At 42.7% G+C, this 17,430-nt stretch overlaps 1 protein-coding gene across 3 annotated transcripts; it reads left to right on the forward strand.

Annotated features, from left to right (window-relative positions):
• The first annotated feature begins 9,244 nt into the window (after window positions 1-9,244).
• On the forward strand, window positions 9,245-15,922 carry LOC118006619 (follistatin). 3 transcript variants are annotated; one of them, XM_034999330.1, is made up of 6 exons: window positions 9,245-9,739; window positions 11,616-11,807; window positions 12,242-12,460; window positions 12,792-13,016; window positions 13,669-13,896; window positions 14,624-15,922. In XM_034999330.1, the coding sequence occupies exons 1-6, from the start codon at window positions 9,655-9,657 to the stop codon at window positions 14,704-14,706; spliced, it is 1,032 nt and encodes a 343-aa protein (XP_034855221.1). In that variant the 5' UTR covers window positions 9,245-9,654; the 3' UTR covers window positions 14,707-15,922. The 3 variants fall into 3 exon arrangements, with proteins under 3 accessions (XP_034855221.1, XP_034855222.1, XP_034855220.1); XM_034999331.1 differs by having other exon boundaries at window positions 9,246-9,739; window positions 13,666-13,896; window positions 14,358-15,922; XM_034999329.1 differs by having other exon boundaries at window positions 9,246-9,739; window positions 13,666-13,896.
• Window positions 15,923-17,430: the final 1,508 nt, after the last annotated feature.

The raw sequence follows: 17,430 nt of genomic DNA on the forward strand, positions 1-17,430 counted from the left end.
TCCTATCCTCTTGTAGGTTTTAGATCTTGAGTTGCTGCTACCCTTTAAAGTTAGTGCTTAAAAAGTGCAAGGAGGAACATGTATTTTCTTGGGTACTGGTTTATGAAACAACCACCCATTCTTGTTCGTTTGTTTGGTTAGTTCATCCCAAAGTCTTTGTATTCTTGGTTGTAATTAGTCATACCTAGGTAGATCTGGCTGTTTCCAGGGTGAGAAAGAAACACTAACCTGTGTTACCCATAATAGATTTATTCATAAAGATAAAACTGGCAGGGCGTCTGGGTGGCTCAGTCGTTAAGCATCTGCCTTCACCTCAGGTCATGATCCCAGTGTCCTGGGATCGAGCCCGGCATTGGGCTCCCTGCTCAGCGGGAAGCCTGCTTCTCCCTCTCCCACTCCTCCTGCTTGTGTTCCCTCTCTTGCTGTGCCTCTCCCTGTCAAATAAATAAATAAAATCTTTAAAAAAAAAGATAAAACTGACAATTTAGAGCATTCAAAGGAGACCATAAGTTCCTTAAACACAGTCACAAACAGAAACCTGCCCCTCCTCCATTATTGTCTATCTCAAGAAATGATACCACCACCCACTCATTTATTCATACTGGAAACCCAAGAGTATTCATGGTCTCCTTTTCTTTTGTCCCCCACATTTAGTCAATCAGTAGAACCTATTAATTCTACCTTTAGGGGTGCCTGGGTGGCTCAATCGTTAAACATCTGCCTTCGGCTTAGGTCACGATCCCAGGGTCCTGGGATCGAGCCCTGCATTGGGCTCCCTGCTCAATGGGAAGCCTGCTTCTCCCTCTCCCACTCCCCCTGCTTGTGTTCCTCTCTCACTGTTTCTCTCTCTGTCAAATAAATAAATGAATAAAATCTTTAAAAAAAATCGTTGAAACAAACAACTGTAGTATATTCATTAAAAAATTGAATACTGTTCAGCAATCAAAAGGAATAAACTACTGGCCCACAATAACATGGATGAACCTCTAACTCAGCAATCCACTCCTAGGCATAGACCTAACAGTATATTCCTCAGTGTTCATATGTGCACCAAAATATAGTACAGGAATATTTATATCAACATTATCATAATAGTCAAAATTGGAATCAACTCAAACGAACTTCAAGAACAGAATGACTAAATGGTGATATATTCATTTAATGAAAAAGTATAAACTGTTACATGCAGCAGTATGAATGAATCTCATAGCACAGTGTTGAAAAAAAAAATCTATCTGAAAAGATGTTTAAGAAAATTGAGATGGTATATTGCAAGTGCCTGGCATGGAATAGGTACTCAATACATTATTATTAAAGAACAAAATAATAGATACATATTGGGGTGTGTGTGTCTGGTTCGAATTCTCTCAAGACAGTTGCTGTAATGGTGACCTCAGTTAATTTTGTAAGACACTCTACTATATGGAATTATTCCAGGAAGGACACACTCACTGAAGTCTGAAGGGTTCTTGAAAAGCAAGTAGACTGATTAGGGTGTAATGGCAGAATAATCAGCCCATCTCACAGTGGGATCTTTCAAAATCAGGGGTTTGTGATCTGGAGTTCATGGAACCCTAGAGGATCTATGCATAGATTTTTACATGTTTATGGCCTCTTTAAAAATGAATGCAAAATTTTGTGTGGGTGTATATGTGTGTCTGTACACTATTCTGGAGAGATGGTTCATATCTTTCAATAGCTTCTCAGAGGGACTGCGAATAAAAAAAAGTTAAGAATCACTGCCTAAACATTTCTTCAGGAAATCTGGTGTTTTGGCAAAAATGAAAATGTTGACAGTGTGATGGTTGTGTCATCTGGCTGGCCAAAGCAATGTTTTCTGCTAAAGCAAAGATTAGAAATCTTGAGGCCAAAATGATCTCAACTAAATGGTTCTTCTACACTGTTTCCATCTGCCCAGCATGTGAGCCATTAACACATGGTTCCTGTTGATGATTTTCATATCCTTATTTGCAAGGAAAATGCACTGAGACCATTTATCTAATGTATTGGAGAACCAAATAAATGAGTCTCCTTTATACACTAACAATTTTATATTGCTGAAGAGTGGCTATTGTGGGAGATTAAGCACACATTGATCAAGACTGTTTCTAAGTCATTCCTCTACTAATCTTCATAGTATATATATTCCTATTTTAATCTAAAAAATAGCAAGTCTCGCCATGTGTTGAAATAATTTATTTCAACACTTAATGCATCATCTGTCCCGTATTTCCACATGTTGTGTCATCACCATTTGACCTCAACCCATTGTTAAATATTTAATAGTACGGTTGGATAAACAATACAAAGTATAGTTTACTTTTGAATGTAACATTTACATGAAAAAAAATAAGCCAATACATGCTGCAAAAGGTACAATTTTAGGTTACAGTACTACTCCTTCTGGTGAATGGAAAATGAGATATAAGAGGAAAGGAAACTATGGGAAGGATGAATGAATCAGGGAGAGCAATGACAAATGAAAAGATGCCATAACTCTCTAATACAGAATAAAGGCAGAAAGTAACTGCCACCCAAATGTTGGCACAATGGGAACTGCATGTTTCCACTGCTTAAAACTTAAGTATAATGATGCTTTGAGTTTTGAATAGGAATCCATTCACATAAAAATGATGAAATAATATTCAACAAAACACTAACCATTAGAGGATCATTTTTAGCGCTCACTGAGTGTAAATCTCAGCTTGACAGAAATTACTAATTTAAAGAAGTGACTATAATCTAAAAGAAACACCAAAAGAATGCATGCAACAGATTTTAATGAGTTAGCACACCACTCCTGGAAACCACACTCAATAAATTCTTTTGACTAACTATAGACAATCAGCCTTAGGAGTATGAAGACAAGCATAAGCCTGCACCAGAAAATCTTTATAACCCATTGAGTTATTTTGAGATAAAGAGCTGAAAACTGCATTTATTACCCTTCAGCATGTTTTTCAATGACAGCCAAAATACAAAATGGATCTACAAATCATAGTTGAGAGAAATAAAAGAAAACCTAAGTAAATGGAAAGATATACCATGTTCATGGTTTTGAAGACTCAATATTGTTAAAATTTCAATTCTCCCCAAATTAACATATCCTGGACATAATCCCATTAAGCTTTTTTTGTAGAATTTAACAAGTAGATTCTAAAATATACATGAAAATGTAACTAGAATATCCAAAACAACCTTGAAAAAGAACAAAGTTGGAGGAATTACACTACCTGAATTCATCGCTTACTATAAAGTCACAATAATCAAGATAATGAGGTAGTGGCATAAGATCAACAAATAGATCAATGGAACAAAATAAAGAACCCAGAAATAGATCCACACATATGAGGTCATTTGATTTTTGACAAAGGTGCAAAGGCAAAATGCAAAATGGATTTGGAATTAATTCCCCTTTGAGGAAGGATGACTAACTTAAAATTTATATAAAGATGTAATAGGATGTCTAAAGTCATATATAACTGTCTTATGAACTCTGGACCTACCATAAACATAATACTTTACTTTTTGGGCTAATTAGACATCAGAAATGAGACAGGATTCATGTCAAATAAAAAATAAGTACAGATGACAACATGGATGATCAGATAGCAATCATATCAACTCCTGACTGCAATATTGAATAAGCAAGCACTTAGAAAAGGACTAATTAAATGTGCAAACCACTGCCACTCTAAAATAAGGTAACAGAAACCAAAATATACAAAGGTAACTACAACTTGCCAACTCACCTTCAGCCAATGAATGATCCAGGGAAGTGACTCTGACTTTGATGTTTCAATCATAAAATAGGAAAACAAAACAGCAAATACTGATTTGCTCTCCTCATACTTTCCATGCAGTAGAAAGTGTGAATGGAATCAGGGTTAAAAGTGCTAAACATCACACACTGAATACATGAATCATTTGTATTGTCAAAGTGACCTAAAATACAGTTAGCTATTTAGAAGTTTCTATTAATCCAATATATGATTCCTATCCTGAGGTATAATTTTAATTCTTTACTTTTCTTTAAGGTTTATTTTAATGACTTAATTACACTAAACTTGAATATGCTGATACAGCTAGTTTAAGTGATTATGTGCCACATATCTTACATGACTGCTGGAAACCCAAAATATTTCTAAAATTGGAGGGGAAAATAAGACAATAAAAATATTATACAGAGCCATGCCTGGCTGGCTCAGTCAGTGGAACTTGCAACCCTTGATCTCTGGGTCGAGTTCAAACCCCACGTTGGGTGTAGAGATTACTTAAAAATAAATAAATAAATAAAATTCCTTTAAAAAGATGTTATAGGGGGTGCCTGGGTGGCTCAGATGGTTAAGCGTCTGCCTTCGGCTTAGGTCATGATCCTAGAGTCCTGGGATCGAGTCCTGCATTGGGCTCCCTGCTCCGCGGGGAGCCTGCTTCTCCCTCTGCCTCTGCCTCTCTCTCTCTCTCTCTGTGACTCTTATGAATAAATAAATAAAACATTTAAAAAAAGAAAATATTAAAAAAAAAGATGTTATGGGGCACCTGGGTGGCTCAGTCATTAAGTGTCTGCCTTCGGCTCAGGTCATGATCCAAGAGTTCTGGGATCGAGCCTGGCATCAGGCTCCCTGCTCAGCGGGAAGCCTGCTTCTCCCTCTCCCACTCCTCCTGCTTGTGTTCCCTCTCTCACTGTGTCTGTCTCTGTCAAATAAATAAAAATCTTTAAAAAAATAAATAAAAATTTAAAAAATAAAAAAATGTTATATATACAGAAACAAGTAGCCTCAGAAAGAAAGAGCTGTCCATGATTGACTGGCTCTACATAACATCAAAGCAACACTGAAAAGAGAAAAGTTCAGGTAATCAATTGTTTCTCAGTACTATATAAAACACATACATTCCAATGACTTGTTAAAAAACTTATTCAATTGGTTTGGACATCTTGGATAAACATTGCTTTTATGTACTCACATTTCTTAACTTTTTAGTTCTGCAACAATTCAGCCAATACAGAACTATTACCCCCCCACCCCACCTCAAATCCTCATTCTAGCCTATGAAGTTGCACAATCCAGAGACCATGACGCATTTAAGTAGCTCTTTCTGTACCTAGAAGAACAAAATCCTATTTAAAAATCATTTCAGCCTATTTATCAAGTGCTTAAATTCTATAATATTATTTATTTGCATTTGAAATCTTAATATTTATTTTGCAAAACACCTCACTTCAAAAAATTTGAACATTTAATTTTAAGGCAAAAAGTAAAAGCTACTCAGTTCATGACTTTCAAATTTTCCATACATAACTTCATTCCACCCCCTCCATATTCTCTTTTTAGAGACTGAAATTTAACCAGGTCAGTTCTGGTCTCAAACAACAATTTCATATGATTTCCAATAGCTATCTTTGGAGCTAGATTGAATCATTTGTTAAATTCTAATATTTTAAATTTATAAACTTCAGAAGGAAGACAGCTTTTGAAGCTGACAAAAAAACAATCAGAGAACAGCAGTCTTTTTGTGTACTGCCCAGAAAGTCAGTTACAAAGTGGTCCTATTGTGTTTCTCATAATTTACATTTACTTTTTTGGCAGAGCAGAAAGGAAAAAAATAAGAAGTCAAACTTAGAGGCATACAACAAAAATGAAAGAAGGCATTTTTATTTTAAAATGTCCCCATGACATTTAGACATCCACAAACCCAATATTTAACATTTACAGGAGATAAAACAGTAAAAAAAAAAAAATGCAGCTGTTTTTCTGTGATGGCATTGAACAGGTGTGATACCATTTCATACCATAGAAATTGGATGGATCTCTTGCTGATGCCCACAGGAGGCCCATATGGAACCAATATTGACCTATGTCTCATTTCCTTGAATTGGCCAGAAGATAACCCAGGCCAACAAGAGTCCTAATGACTGATCTGTGCCGATTCAGAGCAGACATTCTCCCAAACAGATCAATACTATCCAAGGTGCAGCTGAAAAACAGGATGAGCTTATATCATTAAACAAACACCAAGCTGCTTATTCAAAAGGGCAAAAGCAACACAGCATTTGTGTTTTCCACAGTGTGTTTGCCAGTGACCTCAACCCTGACCTGCAGGGCCACCCTCTCTGGGGCGAGAAGTAATCCCATATCGGGTCTGCCTCTGTACTGGGGCACTCCTATGAGAGGTGGCATTTTTTACAAGGAGAGCTACCGTGTCTGCTTTGGCCAACCTAGACAATTACATGATGCCAAAGCAATTAGTCAATGCAGTTGATTTAGTCAAATGACCAGCCTGAGTATTTGGCATTATGTAGACAAAAAATAAAATTGAAACAGAATTTTCACTTTTTACCCATCATACGGAATTGTGTAGACACACCTTAGATTAAATTAATTTAGAAAGTGTTTATGACACCAGTTGTCTCTCTATATATAAATTAAAATAAGTATTTAGATAAACCAAATACTTCTGATAAAAAGTCAAGATATTTTTATTAACACCCGCAAAACTGACTCTATTCCAATTTTTATTTAGTCACACAGATCTCCCCCAAAAAGTCACATTGTATCTACCTGTATGCTCTTCTTATGTCAACATACTGTATATGCACATGTAATTGAACAAGTTAAATCTAATAAGAACATGCAAGTTACATCACTATTTTCATTGGTATATGTTATAAAATATGAAGAAATTATGATCTTTAAAACCATCTTCCCAGAAGTACTGGGAAAATAAACCATGGATTAAAATGTGACCCTACATTCCTCCAAGCAAGATGACTTCATATATAACCAAGCATAAGTAAAATTTAAATGTTTTGTATGGTCCTAGGGTGAAAAATCTAATTACAATCAGATTTTCCAAGTTTTAAGGGGCTACAGTGGATTCAGGACCAATAAATGTATTTAAACAGGGGCAAATATAAATTCATATAATTATGTTTGGATCTTAAAATTTTTTAATGGCTATTGGTAGCACTGCCATAAGATTCAGCCATCTACCACCTAAGATCTTTTAGGTACTTAGAATATGTCATTTATTTTGCAATCCTAGATACATGGTTTGATAAACCCAGCTAAAACAAAAGCTGTGTCACTTGCTATTAAAAGACAAATTTTTACACATATAAAAAAGTCAAATAACAATAATTGTTAGCTTTCCCCTTTCTTTCGACTGTTTTCCTTGGGGAAAAGAGACCTGAAGGGGAGGAAACAAACTTTCCCTCCAGCACTTTAGTATACAAGCACTATATCCACCTCCCTGAATAAAGAAGAAACAAATTCAACTTTGGAACTCTGCCATTGAGTGGCGGCTCCTGCAAAGGGGACAGTTTGCTATTAATTGTTAATGTCGTCTGCCATTAGAGGGCACTAAACAACTCTACATTAATGCTGCGTTGGAGGGAAGAGAGAAAGGAAGACGGGAAAAGAAAGAGGGGAGGGGGAAAGGGGGGGAGAGTTTGAGCAGACTTGGGGTAAGGGAGGGAAAAAGAAAAGAGAAGGGGTGGGCGGACGGGAGGGAAGGGGAGAAGAGGGAAGAGAGAGAGAGAGAGAGAAAGAATAAATCTGGAAAATTTAAGAAGGATGTGAAGCCCCCAGAGCCGTCTGAAGTCACCAAAAAGCCAGCCCCCCACCCACGGGCCGCCCGCACCCCTCCTCTCCCGTCCCCAGGACGATAATTATAAAGCGAAAAGCAGCGGCGAGGTCACCCGTTTTTACCAGCCTGCTGCACCGAATGCGCGCGGTGCAGGTGCGGCGGCCGCGGGGCTTTGTGATTCATGCCCACTTTCAAAGGGGGGCTTGGGCCCGTCTGAGAGGCACCCAAACAACTGTCTTCTAATATTAGCACGGCTGTATTTCGGGATCTATTATAGTCTGTCCAGACAGATCCCATTGTAATGGGATCTTTTATTAAAAGATTAGCACTATCTCCTGCAGTTGGTGGAAAAAAATCTGTTATCACTGAGTTATTTGCAGTTGTGGAGGGGGGGTTGATGGAAGATGGGGGGTGGGAGGGCGAGAGGAGGAATGGGGGGGCGGTCTGGCGGGGGGAGGCTTGAGGGAGGGCGAAGAGGGGCGGATTTGAAATCCGTAGAACAAATCTCAGTGACCTGCGAATATCCAAGAATTTAGTCTGCATACTTCGCTGTCTGTTGTCCTTCGGGCTCCAGAAGCGAAAAGAATGGAAATTTAAAAGGCAGCTTTGGAATAAACAATATAGCATTTTCCGTGAAGTAATCGTTTTATATAAAAGGAAATATCGCCTCCTCAGTTTCATTCAGCGGTGCCAAAAATGTTATAAATGAGAGACCCGCCAACTTTCAGCGAAGAATGCCAGGCACTGTGCTTAATAAACTGAGGCTACAGAAGTTCATTATCGATGTTGCAATCTTTTTTATTCCGCGAACGGGGAGAGAGAGAGCGCGCGAGCGAGCGAGAGAGAGCGCGAGCCGAGGAGACTGGGAGAGACCGACAGAGACACACAGGACAGAAACTGGGGAGTCTCCGAGCCGGGGGGGGGGGGGGGCAGACCGCCTACGTCGGCGCCCCCGCTCCGGGCTCCGACTCCAGACGCCGCGAAGTGAAAGGGGAGAAAAGAAAGGGAGAGGGCGAGACTGTGACGGCGAGGTGGGGGGGAAGGCTGGGCCTGAGGTGTTAAACATTTTTTTTTCTTGTGACTCGTCGAGACCAAGGGCCGCATCTCGGCCCCTCTCAGCCAAGGTGGAAGGCGCCGGGGCGGGGGTTCATAACCCCAACTCTGGGCTGGGGGTGGCCGCAACGTCAGGCAAGCACAGACCCAGACACAAAACCTCGCCGGTCCCGCGCCGGGGCTGCGGGGGCCTAAAACCGCCGCGCGCCCCGGCGAAGCGCCGGGGCCAGCGCGCTCCGACCCGCCCGCGAGCGGGCTATTTCAGCAGCTCCGGGCTCTCGGGGCGTTTGCAAAGTCTTTCTGGAGCCGAGGAGCGATGGAGCAGAGACAAACTCCCGGGTTTCCCCCACACACACACCCGCTCCGCCCGCCGCCTCCTCCTCCAGCGCCCCCACCGTGCCCCCCTCTCTCTCTCACACACACATACACACACACACACTCACACACTCACACACCCGCCACCCCGGGCGCGCCGGCGTTGCCTGCGAGCGGCGGCGTGCAGGACTTGAAGTGGGTGTTCTTCCCCACTCCCCACCCCCGAAGCGTCGCCCCCACCCCCCGCCCCTCCGCCTTCCCCCTCCCTCTCCCTCCTACGCAAATAAGAACTCGGCGATTCCCCTCCTGCCGCTTTGATTTCGGGCACCTCCAACAGATAATTGGGAAGGGTTTCCAGAAGGTGGGAAATGTCACCTGATTCACACTGAACTTTTAAAAGCTCCCCACCCCCAAGGAGCCGCGCACACCCTTGCTCGCGGCCGCCCTCCCACTGCCCCACACACTGGGAGACCGCCCACCGCAAACCGCGGAGACCCCCGTCTAGATTTAAAGCGCGGCTGCGCCCGGCTTCTGACGTCCATTGAATCGCGCGGGCGGCCGGCGGCGAGCGCGGGGCTGCGCCGGGATCGCTGCGCCCTCCGCCGCTCGCCTTTGCGACGCGCGCCGCTCGCCCGAGTCACCCGCCGCAGCGCCCGCTCCCCGCGCCGCCGCGCTCCTCGCCCCGCGTCTGCCCCCAGGATGGTCGGTCCCAGGCACCAGCCCGGCGGGCTTTGCCTCCTGCTGCTGCTGCTCTGCCAGTTCATGGAGGACCGCAGCGCCCAGGGTAAGCGAGGGGGGATGCGCGGGGAGGCCCGGCTGCGGGCAGGGGTTTGTACTTTTCTGTGGTCCGCGCTGGGTCTGTTCTAAGCAACGCTGCTCTCGGAAGATGTTGGACCAACTTAGCGACTCCAGGATGGAGCAGAGTGGGAAAACTGAAGGCAGTGACACTTCAGGACTGCCAGCCGAGTTTGGAGCTCGAGTAAGGAAAGGCAGTAAGCTCGAGTCTCTCTCAGTAGTTAGGGTTAGATGCTCCAAGTTCTGGACATAATCGGTTTAGATGTTATCTCCCCTATTTTGGCTCTGAAGAAGGGGACAAGCATCAGTAGCCTGGAGATTTCAGTCGATCCATTTACAATCTAACTAACCTCTTTCCCTCCTACGTCTTTTGGATACTTTTAAAAAATGACTGGGGGATGGGGGGAGATACTGAAATTTCTTTGGTGGCTGGGGGACGTGGTTTCAGCAACTTTGCCCAAACTTGGAGATGTGGGTGCTGAAAATTTTAAAGGGAAGAGTAGCTTTCTGCCTAGTGGATGCTTCTTCCAACCCCCTCCCCCCAAACCCCGCAAAAAAAAAAAAAAAAAAAAATTACCCCGGTGTGTTTTGAGTTTTAATTTTTTCTTCTGTGCCTCATTCCTCCGACTAACTTTATGTAGAACAGCGAGGAGCTCACAACTTATTTAAATTCCGAGATGTATTAAGAGCAAATTTCTAAAGTTTGGGGGGGGGTATTAAATTTATTTCAATTAGTCTTTGGGCACAGTTTTTTTTTTAAATAATAATAATAGCAGCTTGCGGTCCAATTATTGTTCAGATTATATAGATGATTCATAAGAAGTCTTCCTGACCAAAATCCTAACATGAAAAGGGGGGAGGAAGAAGGGGAAATTACTTGCAGAGATTTCTCGGTAGGTATGAGATAGGTGTATATTACCGTGAAATAGTAGGAAGCCTCCCCCTTCTCTTTTTTCCCCTACACTTTTGTTGAGACAGACCTGTAACTTCCCCTGCTTTAGCGTTAACGTTTTGAGTGTGTTGTAAACTGTCCCCCTGGGCACTGCCCCCTCGCCGTCGGCACCGCACTACTCTGAGTTGCCCGCCTTTCGGGGCGAGGCGCTGCCTAGGTGCCGCGGACGTGGGCGCCGGGGAAAGCAGCCCTCGGAGATTTCGAAAGATCGCGGTGGCCGCGGGCGTCCTCTGGGTCTGGCGGATTGCAAAACGGGCCGGGCCGGCTGGCGGGCGGGCTGCGCCTCGAGGCCGCACAGGGCAGCTCAGCTCCGGGCAGGGCCCGGTTGCTTTTTTGCTTTCATTTTTCACAAGTGCCTTGTGCTTGATCTATTCCTGTTGTGTGTGTCTGTGTCGGTCTCCTTCTCTTCTCTTTCTCCCTCTCTCTCAAGTTCTCCTACTTTCTTAACCCCTGTCACAAATAATACCCGTACCGCCTACATGAAACCGACATGTAAAAACATCCGTCGCATCCTGTTTTTGTCAGGTTCTTTAATCTGCCCTTCGAGTCGCTGCAGGTTATGAAATGGGACGAATAAAAGTAAACAGTCTAGTAAAAGTCAATGCAAGCTGCACGTGTTGTGTCTGGGTCACTGGTAACTGACATTGATATGGCTGGGGCGCTCTGGCTTCTCGCTCTCGCCTTGCTTCCCCCTCACCCACCTCCCACCTCTTCAGCCGGATTTTTCCCCCTGCCTTCCCCCACCTCTTCACTCCCTTCGATTTATTTTCTGCTTTTCTCTCCCGTCTCTCTCTACTCCTCCACACTCACTCCCTCCCCATCCCTGCTGGGTCTCCTTCCCTCGCAGGCTCGCCGCCTCCCTCCCCCTCCCCTGCCTCTCTCTCACCCACCTCCCACCCCTGTCTCCTCGCAGCTGGAAATTGCTGGCTCCGCCAAGCAAAGAACGGCCGCTGCCAGGTCCTGTACAAGACAGAACTGAGCAAGGAGGAGTGCTGCAGCACTGGCCGCCTGAGCACCTCGTGGACCGAGGAGGATGTAAATGACAACACGCTCTTCAAGTGGATGATTTTCAATGGGGGCGCCCCCAACTGCATCCCCTGTAAAGGTAGGACTCTTCCTCCCCGGTTGTCAGGCCCTCGGTAGAGGGCGTCTTATCCTCACCCTCCCCATTGCCCAGCTGGGGTTTGGGACTAGGAGAGTTTTGTTCGCGGGTTCCATCTTCCCCCAGTCCCTGTAAGCCTTTCTGGTTGAATCTTGCCTGTTACACACTACAGGCAAAACACGGTTCCCAGAGGTTCCCGACTTCCTAGCCAAGTGCGGTGGTGAAGCCAGCACACTCGCCCTATTCGAGAGGGATTGGGTCTAGGGTGCAGGCCACTGCCCCCCCCACCCCCACCCCCTCCGCAACTTCCAGGAGAGAGCTGGACCCCTCTGGTGGAACTCTTGGCCACAGGGTGGTACCAGGCCTCCACAGCCCTCCTGGCTGACCTGCCTACTGCCTGGCCCTGGTTTTGATCCATGCCTCTTTCCACCTCGTAGAGACCTGCGAGAACGTGGACTGTGGTCCCGGGAAAAAATGCCGAATGAACAAGAAGAACAAACCCCGCTGCGTCTGTGCCCCAGATTGTTCCAACATCACCTGGAAGGGCCCAGTGTGTGGGCTGGATGGGAAAACCTACCGCAATGAGTGTGCACTCCTCAAGGCCAGATGTAAAGAGCAGCCGGAACTGGAAGTCCAGTACCAGGGCAAATGTAAAAGTAGGTCCGACCTGGCTCCCCTCCTACAGCTTTCCCCCCTGAGGTGAACCCACTGGAAGACCCCTGAGGGATGGTATAGTCCACTCTAAGAGCCTAACAATAATGATGATGCAAAATAAAGTAACCCTTTTTTATATTCTGAAGACTTCATAAGAACACTGAGGGGATCGACCTAGAGTCGTAGATTTTCTCTTGAAAACCACAAGGCTCCCAAAGTGCTTTTTGAAAAGCTGGGTACTTCCCCTTTATGACTTCCTTGATAATACCAAATGCTCACTCCCTCAGGGCAGGAAGCGCCTATCATTGATGTGTGTTTCCCTCTTTATTTCAGAGACATGTCGGGATGTTTTCTGTCCAGGCAGCTCCACATGCGTGGTGGACCAGACTAATAATGCCTACTGTGTGACATGTAACCGGATTTGCCCAGAGCCCACTTCCTCTGAACAGTATCTCTGTGGGAACGATGGAGTGACCTACTCCAGTGCCTGTCACCTGAGAAAGGCTACCTGCCTCCTGGGCAGATCGATTGGATTAGCCTATGAGGGAAAGTGTATCAGTAGGTATTCTGGATTAAGGAAGGAAAAATGGAAACAGGATCAGAAAGGCTAGTTGTAGTGTTAAAACCGTGGAGTTAATCAATGAATAAGCCTAAGGCCTCTCCATAATGCATGGTTTCACCAAAGGGAGAAATACTCCCCAGTTTGGGTAAACTGTGGTAACCACAGCATTCTTCAAGAAAACAGTTACCTTCCAGAAGCATTGGCATATATGTTGAAATGCCAGCAAGAAACAGGAAACAATTTTCTGTCTTAGGAAACTTAGAACTCATTCAATTTTACACATATTTTAGGTGCTAGACTTGCTGGAAGCAAGAAATAATTGCTTAACAGTTCCTAAAATCTGTTACCAGATTCTAATAACTGATGGAATTTTTATTTTTCAAAAGATCCTACTTGTGGGAAATAAATACATTTTTAATTCAAGAATACTGTGATAACCTGTTCCCCAGAAATACTATTTTCGTGTACTAATAGGGTATGTAGGAAACATGTGCATTTGAGTTTCAGTTTTATAATCAAGCATTTTTGCATAATGCCTCCATTATCCTATTAGTGAGTTGGTGTTTATTGACAGGGGACTAAAGTAAGGGAGAAATGGGGAAAAGGGGAAATCAATTTACTCATCCCAGGCGTATTATATCCTAGAAGCAAAGTCCTGTGAAGATATCCAGTGCACCGGTGGAAAGAAGTGTTTATGGGATTTCAAGGTTGGCAGAGGCCGGTGTTCCCTCTGCAATGAGCTGTGCCCTGAGAGTAAGTCTGAGGAGCCTGTCTGTGCCAGCGACAATACCACTTACGCCAGTGAGTGTGCCATGAAGGAAGCTTCCTGCTCCTCGGGGGTGCTGCTGGAAGTAAAGCACTCCGGATCTTGCAACTGTAAGTGCGATTTTAACCTTGCTGCCATTTGAGGCTTTCCCAGGCAAGCCCTAGGGAATGGAGACGTAAAAAGCACAAAAACCCTCCAATAGAAGCCCATTTCTCTTTAAATTAGGTAACTGCTAAATTTCACCAGCAGTTCAGTGGTCCACAGAAAAATGTCCCTGGAATGTTTCTGGCTTTAGGACTTGTCCAGTGATCATCAACGGGCTTGCCTCTAAAAACCTACTTCTAGTCATTTGCCCCTAATTCTTTGGCTTTAGTCATGTGCTTTGCCGTTTGCTTTATTAACACTTGAATCTAAACTAACTGCTTCAAAAGTCTTTTTTTCTCTTTTTCAAAGACAGCTTTCTGTGATCACACACAGGCGGCTGCTTTTCGCAGTTGCCTCTACTAACTCTGAATTAAGGACCCAAAGCAGTTATACCTAGAACACAAGAGCGCTTTTTATCTAATTTCAGGAATCTGCCCGTAAAACCTGAGCCATTGATTCTTCAGAACTTTCTGCAGTTTTTGACTTCATAGATTATGTTTAAAACAAAAAAATTTTTTTTAAACTTATTGCATAACAGCAGATGCCAAAAACAAAGCATCTCACTGCAAGTCACATAAAAATGCAACGCTGTAATATGGCTGTATCAGAGGGCTTTGAAAACATACACTGAGCTGCTTCTGCGCTGTTGTTGTCCGTATTTAAACAACAGCTCCCCTGTATTCCCCCATCTAGCCATTTCGGAAGATACCGAGGAAGAAGAGGAAGATGAAGACCAGGACTACAGCTTTCCTATATCTTCCATTCTAGAGTGGTAAACCCTCCACCAGTGTTCAGTGTTCACATAGCCTTTGGCAAAAACAAAAAAAAGAGGGGGGGAGAAAAAAGAAAAAAAATATATTGTCCATACTGTAAATAAGTGTATGCTTATTTATTTGGGGGGAAAACTATACATAAAGGACTTTTGTCCTAGAGCTCTCTCCCAGGCCACCTTGTTACTCATTGGTCCCGGAGAGGCAGTCATTGTGAGGTCTACTGGATGAGGCCCATAGTTGAGACTTGTAGACATTTATTTATACTGTGTCATGTTTTATAATTTATACATAAAATGTCTGGTTGACTGTACACCTTGTTTTTGAAGAAATTTATTCGTGAAAGGAAGAGCAGTTGTTATTTATTGTGAGGTCTCTTGCTTGTAAAGTAAAAGCTTTTTTTTTTCCTTGTAAACCATTTAAGTCCATTCCTGACTATTCACTCACTCATCTGTCTCCCTTCAGTTCACTGTTATTAGACTCTTTCCCACTTTAACAAACTTGCATGTCAGTTTCTGTCATGTTTATTTATTGGATTCTCTGCTGCCTGTTCTGTACATACATGATCCCTCGGGTTTTGTTTACAAGGAATCTTGACTGACCAAAAGGCGTGATAACTGACTCAACTAGAAGGTACAGAGGATACATCTTTGAGGAAACTCCTAGTTCCGCTCTCTTGTCATGATTTGTGAGAGAAAGGGTGATAGTAATGTTAGAATTCTCAGAATATACTTTTAAGATGTTACAAATCCAAAGAAATTGAGTGATATGGGTATCTGGAGACTGAAGGAAGGGAATGCTGTACATTAAACCTTTTGTTAGGTGTTTCCTTTAAGCTAGTGTGCTGTACCTCCAGAAAGTTCTTTTTCAAACAGTGTGTCACTAAAAGTTATATCAAAGCTTTATCAGTTCAAGTTTCTTGCTTTTCATACTTTTTTCTGATGCAATTTTATATTTTCAAACATGGCAAGTTAAATATAAATTCATTTAAATATATAGTTTTGTACTTTTCTACCATGTAAATGTGCAATGTATATAAAAGTTATAATGTGTATTTGTAAATAAATGATGAGTGAAAAAATAAAAAAATTTTAAAAAGCCAATGGTCTCACTTGTTGATATGTGGAAGAAGTTGTTGGGGCTTTTGAGTTAAAGTGTGTATGATACATTTGCTGAAAAGTAGAGTGAGCTCCAAACTGAGGTAAATTACCAATCACTTCAGTGGAGTCTGAAAAATAAAAGGATCTGAGGTCCAGCAACCCCTCTGCAGGAGTGACTGCATACCTAAAAACACCATCAGCTTTGCTGTCCTTTTGTAAGCTCCTCTCCATAGCCAGGGGAACCCTTTATCTTCCTTCATGTAAATGAAATGGATCTTAGATCTTTAAAAAACAAAGCACATCACAAGGAAAAGTGAAAATAGACTAATACTTGACAAGCACATTCTAGAAATCAGAATATCAAGTACAGAAATAGGCATTACAGGGTTGGAATTCTAGGGACTCGGAGTGAGGATGGGGCAGAAGTGGATTTCCACAATGACCTCCATGGTTCATCGGGATTATGTAATGACCCTCAAGAGAATGTGTGTCAATATTTTGCAGGTTACATTAAGAGCCAAGTCACATTATTAGAGCCTAGTCCCTGTAATACATAATAATGCAAAACTAGATAATACAAATTGTCCAATTCAATGAGTGCTAATTCATTGCCTAAGTATATTAAAAATATCAAAGGAATGAAAGATGCAAAGAAATGAGGACTGGGTCTGTGGGAGGGAAAGAGCAAAGAACAGTCAATATTGCCAACATTGCTCAACTAATAGATAGGATCTTTCTTTCAAAACCATGACCCAAGATCTTTTTAAAAATTTTGTCTCTTCTGAAAACCCTCTCTAATACAACTATTAAAAATGATTGTAGGGGACTCTTGGCTCTCAACTGTGGTCACCAAATTTGGTGGAGGACGAGGGGCCTCTTAGATAGGGAGTAGTTTAAATAATGATTGGGAACCTGTTTGCCTTCAGCCCCAGCTTCCCAGAGAAAGGTGAAAGGGAGTTGCAGAAGACAAACAGACTGCCATTAACCCTGGGGAAGACAAGGGTCATAACTTCTCCAGTGCCCAGAAGCTACTGGCGGCCACTAGGGATGGGCTCTTGGGAAAGGAAAGAGCAGCAGATTTGGTTTCACAGCCCTTCCTGGAATTGATTTGTGACTTCGTCGTGGGATGCTACAGACATTTTAAAGCTGCCATTGACGATCAGAGTAAAAACATCAGATTTAACAGGGACCCATGTGTGTCTTAGTAAGGGGGAGTGATAAAATCAACAGCTTGCCTTTTAAACAACATCCTGATTATTCAAAATTTTTTATTTTATATTTGTCAGCATCAGTCTTTCCTCTTACACACTAGACAGTATCTCATTTTCCTTCTTGGGAGTTCCCTACTTTTCCAGTAATCCTGAATTCGATTAATTAGAACCAAAAAATAGAAGTCTCTTCTAAAATTAAAATTAGATTAACATCATGAGGCTATTGTTAGAAGTTCAACTATGATTCAAAAAGTCTTTAAAAAAAAAGTCTAATTCACTTATGCGTACAATATCATAGAAACAGTTACTAGTAACTAGCTAACTAATTAAAACTAGTTTTAATTAGTATGACCAAATCCTAATCATCATTAGAAATTATAAGATATCAAGTAATAATGAAAAAATCTATCAGAAGTCTA

The sequence above is a fragment of the Mirounga leonina genome, unplaced genomic scaffold (assembly GCF_011800145.1).
Source record: "Mirounga leonina isolate KUSES-001 unplaced genomic scaffold, KU_Mleo_1.0 Mir_98, whole genome shotgun sequence".
NCBI lineage: Eukaryota > Metazoa > Chordata > Mammalia > Carnivora > Phocidae > Mirounga > Mirounga leonina.